This window comes from Mandrillus leucophaeus, unplaced genomic scaffold (genome assembly GCF_000951045.1).
Source record: "Mandrillus leucophaeus isolate KB7577 unplaced genomic scaffold, Mleu.le_1.0 Scaffold1559, whole genome shotgun sequence".
Taxonomy (NCBI): Eukaryota; Metazoa; Chordata; class Mammalia; order Primates; family Cercopithecidae; genus Mandrillus; species Mandrillus leucophaeus.
Window position 1 is genome coordinate 376960 of NW_012101542.1, and position 7171 is coordinate 384130.

General features: G+C 39.4%; 1 protein-coding gene across 3 annotated transcripts in view; it reads left to right on the forward strand.

Moving 5' to 3' along the window:
* Positions 1-6806, forward strand: part of DZIP1 (DAZ interacting zinc finger protein 1) — a 65090-nt gene extending 58284 nt beyond the window's left edge. For all 3 annotated transcript variants that reach the window (XM_011975433.1, XM_011975434.1, XM_011975432.1), the window contains 4 exons: positions 167-357; positions 1762-1892; positions 3012-3186; positions 5627-6806. In XM_011975433.1, the coding sequence (XP_011830823.1) occupies positions 167-357; positions 1762-1892; positions 3012-3186; positions 5627-5706 (577 nt within the window). In that variant the 3' untranslated portion in view covers positions 5707-6806. The remainder of the gene's footprint in view (positions 1-166; positions 358-1761; positions 1893-3011; positions 3187-5626) is intronic.
* The last annotated feature ends 365 nt before the right edge of the window (positions 6807-7171 follow it).

Sequence of the window (7171 nt, forward strand, 5' to 3'; positions counted from 1 at the left end):
ATAACCTCTGGCCTTGCCGCCATCTTGGTCATAACCCCAAAGGCACTTGTGCCCACTGGGAATTACCTGAGAAAGGTGCCACCACTTTAAGAGGCATATCTTTTAATATCATAAATCCTGAAGCGTTACGAAAACAGCGCTCCTGTCTCGGTGTTGATTTGTGTAGGACCCCTCCCTTTAGTTCAGAGGAGGAGCAGGAGGACGACGACCTCATCCGGGCATACGCATCCCCAGGCCCACTTCCTGTGCCGCCATCGCAAAACAAAGGCAGCTTCGGGAAGAACGCAGTGAAAAGTGACGCGGACGGGACCGAGGGAAGCGAGATCGAGGACACTGATGATTCTCCCAAGCCCACAGGTGAGCTGTTACCTTGGAAAACTCTCTGGAAACTTTATTTAGGACGGTGGCCCTCACCCGGGTGTACCGAGCATTGGGAGTCTGAGCTCTGGGAGGGTGCGCAAGAAACGGATGCAGCGGATCCCAAAGGCGCCCACGGAAAATGGGCAGGGCTTAGCACTTTCCAGTTGAAGGAGAGGAAGGAGTTGGGAATGATACCTGGTATATTAGTTTGCTAGGGCTGCTATAACAGTAGCATAAACTGGGTGGCTTAAGGAACACAACCTTATTGCCTCACAGTTCTGGAGGCTGGAAGTACAACAGCAAGGTGTAGGCACTGTTGGTTCCTGTGAGGGCTGCCAGGGAGGGTCTGTTCCGCGTCTCTGTCCTTGACTTGTCTTCTCCCTGTGCATCCTCACATCATCTTCCCTCTGTGTGCATCTCTGTCCAGATGTCTCGTTTGTATAAGGACATTGGATTAGGGCCCATCCTAATGACCTCACTTTACCTTGATTTCCTTTGCAAAGACACTGCCTCCAAATAAGGTCACATTCTAAGGAATGGGGGTTAGAAATTCAACATGTGAATTTAGAGGGACACAATTCAACCCAGGACACTGGGTGACTATGAGAATGGCTGTTCTAATACACTGTGCTGCCTCTTGGAGCTGGAGTAATACTAAAGGAAGAAAGATCTTAGCCTGTCACTGCAAATATTTGCTGAAGAGAAGTAGAGCTGATGGGTCATTATTTTTTTAAAAAATTCTACTTAATGCAATTTTAAAATTATATATTTTAAACATATCAGATGTAATTTATTATATTTAATATATTGTATGTAATTTGTTATATTTAATATATTTTGGATGTAATTTGTATTGTATATAATGTGTATATACCATGTATTTGTGTAATGAGATAAAATATAATGAATTCATTTAAAAATTCATATTGTTTTTGTAAATACCCTTATGAATATTCCATTCATGCAGGTTATCTCACTGAAATTAATTTCTGACCACACACTTGAATGAGATCATCTTTCTTTGATTTAAAATGAAAACTTTAGGCCAGGCACAGTCGCTATCACCTGTAATCCCAGCACTTTGGGAGGCCGAGGCAGGAGGATTGCTTGAACCCGGGAGTTCAAGACCAGCCTAGGCAACATAGCAAGACCTCGTCTCTATTTTTTTAAATTAATTAAATAAAATGAAAACTTTATAGCTCATAGTCTCAAGGATTATGATTATTTTAAGGATTATGTGTTTAATTTTTTAACCCCAAAGTACATCAACTGACTTGGAAGTAATACATAATTATTTCCAAAGCTTAGACTCTCTCAAAGTTTCCTGTAAGGTTATTTTGGAATTGAAGATAGATGAAATTTTTAAATACTTCACTTGCCTAATTTTTATTGATCTTATAGGAGCCACCATTAAAACACCTACTGAAAAAGTTGAAAAGATGTTTTCACATCGCAAAAATGTGAATAAACCAGTTGGTGGAACTAATGTTCCTGAGATGTTTATCAAAAAAGAAGAATTACAAGAACTAAAGGTGAAATCACTTTTACTTTCTAGATATACATTTATTTGTCTTTTGACAACACCTTAATGGTCACACTTTTTGTAGTGAAATATAAAACAGATAGTTAGCTGGTATAGTAGAGGCTGAGATTTTCACCTTTCTTGTTCTCAGTATTGCATTTCTTTCCATTCCATAGACAGTCAAGGATATTGGTGTGATAACTGCAACAATACATAATAAGCATCACACTTTACAGGTTTTCAAAATCCTGTCACATGTATTATTTGATACTTGCAGATATCAAATGATTTGTACAAAGAAATTTGTGACTGACCAGAATCAGGGCCCTTCAGATCTTCTCCACTACCCTCACATGAGATCTTAGGGACTTTTAAGGGTTTAGCCCCACTTGGGAGCTGAAGTGAGGGTGGAGCTCAAGCTCCTCTGTCTGCATTAGAGAAGAAGCCCAAACATTTTCCCAGCGGTTCTAACAGCCAAGATGCCAGAAGTGTTTCTGTGGATGGAGCTCTCCCATTGTATTTCTGGGCACAGCAGTGAATCATCTGTGTTAACTGGTCTTCCAGTCCAGGGCATTTTGTCAGATTACTTTTATTAGTTAATTCTATTTGTGTTACACAAGCCAAAAATGACAGAAAGTCCTGTGTCATTCAAGAGAGTGCAAAAGCATCTTTCTTTAGGAAGGACATGCTAGAACTGTGTGCACCTTCCGGTTGGGGGCTATTTCTCCAGGCCTTGGTGTGATGTGCCGGTAGTTAGATGTCATTATTATCACAGAGGTAAGAAGCGAGAGCAGACCTCACTCCTACTCGAGAGCACCCTGCCTTTTAGAGTTTCATACCCCTACAGTGTAGTATTTCTGGAATTTTCTACATTCATGATTAGTAGAGTAGGAAACATATATTTCCATGGCAGAAATGAAAAATAGATGATTCAGATTTCAGAATACCAACTTCCAAATCCATTTCATTGCCCTGCAGTAATGACTAGATTTGGAAGTATTAATAGTTCCCCACTTCTTTCCTTATGGTTCAATGTTAGATGCTCAGTCTAACCAATGAAATGATTGAGGGGCACCGGTTTTTGTTTTTTTTAAAGAAATATTAATTATTCTCCATTCCTTTCTTTTAGTGTGCAGATGTGGAGGATGAAGACTGGGACATATCATCCCTAGAGGAGGAGATATCTTTGGGAAAAAAATCTGGAAAAGAACAGAAGGAACCTCCACCTGTGAAAAATGAGCCACATTTTGCTCATGTGCTAAATGCCTGGGGCGCATTTAATCCTAAGGGGCCAAAGGGAGAAGGTTCGCTGCTTTCCCCACTATACAAGCTCAGTCCATTTTCTTATTAGTTGTGTTTCATCTTTATAAATACCTAATTAACTTATGCTAGTATATCATCAGACAAGAAAGAAAGCTGTCAGTGCTTTATGTTATTTAAATAAGGAGTGGATATGTATAACTTACTGATTCATATATATTGTTATTTTTATTTAATTATAGGACTAATCTTTAGTCTTTAAATTTTTAAATTTATTTTTATTTTTATTTTTTGAAACAGGGTGTTATTGTCACCCAGGCTGGAGTACAATGGTGCTGTCATGGCTTACTGCAGCCTTAACCTTCTAGGCTCAAGCAGCCCTCCCACCTCAGCCTCCCTAGTAACTGAGGCAGTCCTCCCACTTCGGCCTCCCAGAGTGCTGGGATTACAGGCACGGGCCACCACTCGTAGCCCCCAAATTGTTTGTATTCTTTACATTTTTTTTTTGTTTGTTTGGGTGCAGTGGCTCACGCCTGTAATCCCAGCACTTTGGGAGGCCGAGGCGGGCAGATCACGAGGTCAAGAGATCGAGACCATCCTGGCCAACATGGTGAAACCCCATCTCTACAAAAAATACAAAAATTAGTTGGGCGTGGTGGTGTGCACCTGTAGTCCCAGCTACTCGGGAGGCTGAGGCAGGTGAATCACTTGAACCTGGGAAGCGGAGGTTGCAGTGAGCTGAGATCACGCCACTGCACTGCAACCTAGCAAAAGAGTGGGACTCTGTCTCAAAAAAAAAAATTTTTTTTTTTTTTTTTTTTTTTTTTAGGCTATGGGGTCTCAGTATGTTGCCTAGGCTGGATGCAAACTCCTGGGCTCAAGCAATCCTCCTGCCTCAGCCTCCTGAGTAGCTGTGACTACAGATGTTCTCCACAATGCCTGGCTTTTATATTATTTTTGAAAATGTCTATACCCATATTCTCTTCATGAAGATGCCTTTTAGGAATTAAAATTTCTGATCATATACCCGAATGAGACCACTCTTCTGGCAATTTTTCTGTATTAGTCTGTTTCCCTATTAAATATTTTTCTTCATTTTCTCCCAAAGGAGGTTTCTCTTGTAGCATTGTAGTCAGTAGGATGAAATACTATGAGATAATTACTTGAAATGATTTTCATATACCCCAATCTAGAGCCTAGATAAGCCTAATAACTCAGTAAAGTTTTTTAAATTAGAAAATTTTAATATTTTGTCAAAGTAATTCTTGCACATGTTGAAAGCTGAGTAGTTCAGAAGGCTTCTCTTTGCCATCGCACCACCTTCATTAGTGGTACCTCTGTACCTCTTAGTAACGGCCTTAAACCACTCTGTTGATTCATCGACTTTAGATATTAACTGTTGATGTCCTGCAAAGACAGATGAGGACTTGGCTTATTTTCACCACCCACCGCACCTCTCATGCCTTCTTCACTGTTTTTGTACTCCTACGTATAATTTTATTACTTTTTTTGTTTTTAATTAGAGATGGGGGTCTCACCAGGTTGCCCAGGCTGGTCTCAAACTCCTGGGCTCAAATGATCCTCCCGCTCCAGCCTCCCAAACTGTTGGGATTACAGATGTGAGCCACTGCACCCAGCCTGTAATTTTAAATTAATACCTGCACATCTCCACCCTTGCTCTTTTAATTTTCAGCAGCCTCTCGCCCCTTTGTAAGATAAGCTGTTGCTGCCTCTGTCCTTCACGATACCTTTTCTCTCACATTGTCCAGTTATAACATAGCTGTTGCATAACTGGCATCAGTTATCTGTGCTGTCTAAGCGTCAACTCTAATTATTGAAAACCAGGAGACCCTGTTTGCATTACAGTGACTCTTTACATGGCCAAGAGGATGCCCTAAGGAAATCTCCTGTCTCTTTACTCCAACATCATAAACCTGTGCCCCTGCAGGAACCCATTTCTACAGTCAAACTTGAGTGGAATTCTCTGCACTCTATTTCAGTGGCTCAAAATCATGGCATTTTAAAATTGACTTCATTGTTAAGCCTATCTACCCTAGAAAATCTGTTTTTTAATACTTAATCCCTACTTGGCTTGCTAATTTCATCTTTCTTTACCGTCTATTCACTCATAGTCAGTAACTACAACACAAATGTACTGAGCACCTTCAACATCCAGGCCCTGAGCTGAATGCTGGGGAAGGAGTGGGAAGCAGGATGTGGCCCCTGCTGTTTGTAGGCTGCAGGGTGGAAGCTTGCATCCAAGGGTCCTGTGAGTGTATCCTAGAGATGCGACCAATTCATGGTTGGATTTTAAAGTGGCATCCTATACATAGCTCATGGGGGTTGGGAGATGAGGATTCATGAACACATTTAGACACTGAGTGATTAATGACAATATGAAATTATGGATTTTTATAGACTTGACAATGTGCTTGTTTAACCGTTGAGGCCTTCTCTTCTCCTGCCTTTCCCCGCCACTTACAGGACTTCAAGAAAATGAATCAAGCACATTAAAAAGCAGCTTAGTAACTGTGACTGATTGGAGCGATTCTTCAGATGTCTAATTCCACATGTCAGAAGATTCTTCCAGAAGCCAGCAGTATTTCAGTATCACAGTGTTTCAGTAACTTGCCTCCATGATTCCAGTGCTTCTGCCTTACTGTGTTTCCAACAGCAACACAGAGACTGATTCAAAGAACAATGGTCTCTTTAATGGCACCTATTACAGTATTGAAAATCAGATCATCAACAGTATTTCGAAGCATATAAAGGTGTTTAAGACTTCCGCTGCTGCTTAAAAATAACATGTCATTGAAGTCATAAAAAGTTTTTTCTTCAGAACGGTACTCTAGTGTTAAGTGTATTTTTTTCCAACTAATTTTTAAGTGAATTTTTTTTTTAACGTACAGCAGGTTTTGGTTTGAATTACTAAAACTTTAAAAAATATTTTTCTTACGTATGCTGTAACATCATAGGTGTTTATAAAATTCTGTTAGTAGTCTTAAAATTGAATTGGTGGAACCACTAGTCCCTAAAAGTTAGTCTGGTTATTTTTCATATAGAAGTAAGTTTAATCCGAGTGTGGTGGTGTTCACCTTTAATCCCAGCTACTTGGGAGGCTGAGGTGGGCGGATCGCTTGAGCCCAGGAGTTCAAGACCAGCGTGGGCAATATAGAAGACTCCACCCCTCCACACCCCAAAAAAGTAAGTTTAGAATTAGAATATAGCTAAGTCCAATGTTAAATACATTTTACTGAAGTACATTTGTCACATTCAGCTTTGAGAAACTGTAAGCATGTTACTATTAAATGGTTGGTTATTTTATATTTTATCTTGGATATTTTATGAATAAAGTGTAGTTATTTTAATTGCCAATTTATCAGACTAAATAGAAAATATTTGAGTCATTACTGAATTCATGTATTTTTTTTTTACTTTTTAAATACCCAACATGTATTATGAAATACCTCAAAAGTAATTTAGTTACATTCTTAAACAATGACATTGTCGAAAGTCAGAAAGTTCATATAAACTGTTTTTTGCATTTTTATAACTTGGTGGTACTATATTCTGTTTCCAAGAAAAAGTAACCTTTTAACTGAAAGATTTGTTGGGTTTTAGATCTCTTTTCATTTGTCAACCTTTTCAGTAAAGCACTCCGTTATGTCATTGTGACTGTGGCTGTGTTATTAGAGATGAATTCTGAGTTAAATTTATACTTACTAGAGGTCTTACAGAGGGAGAATCTGGCCTTGACAGCTATGCCATATCACATCCTGTCCTAATGGTTAGAACAAATCTTTATCTGTTTCCACCCACCCTGGGATCCTTTTTACTTGTAAGCCATACTTGCCCTCTAAAAAAATTTTTCCAACTTCCTAAAGGGGCTATTTCATGCAGATATACTCACTTTATATGTATGTTTCTAAAAGCTTTACTGAAGGCTGAATCCAACTTTCATGTAGTAGGACAGAGAATGGCAATCTACAAAAATACACCATACCTAAGATGACCCATGTGTCACTTTGT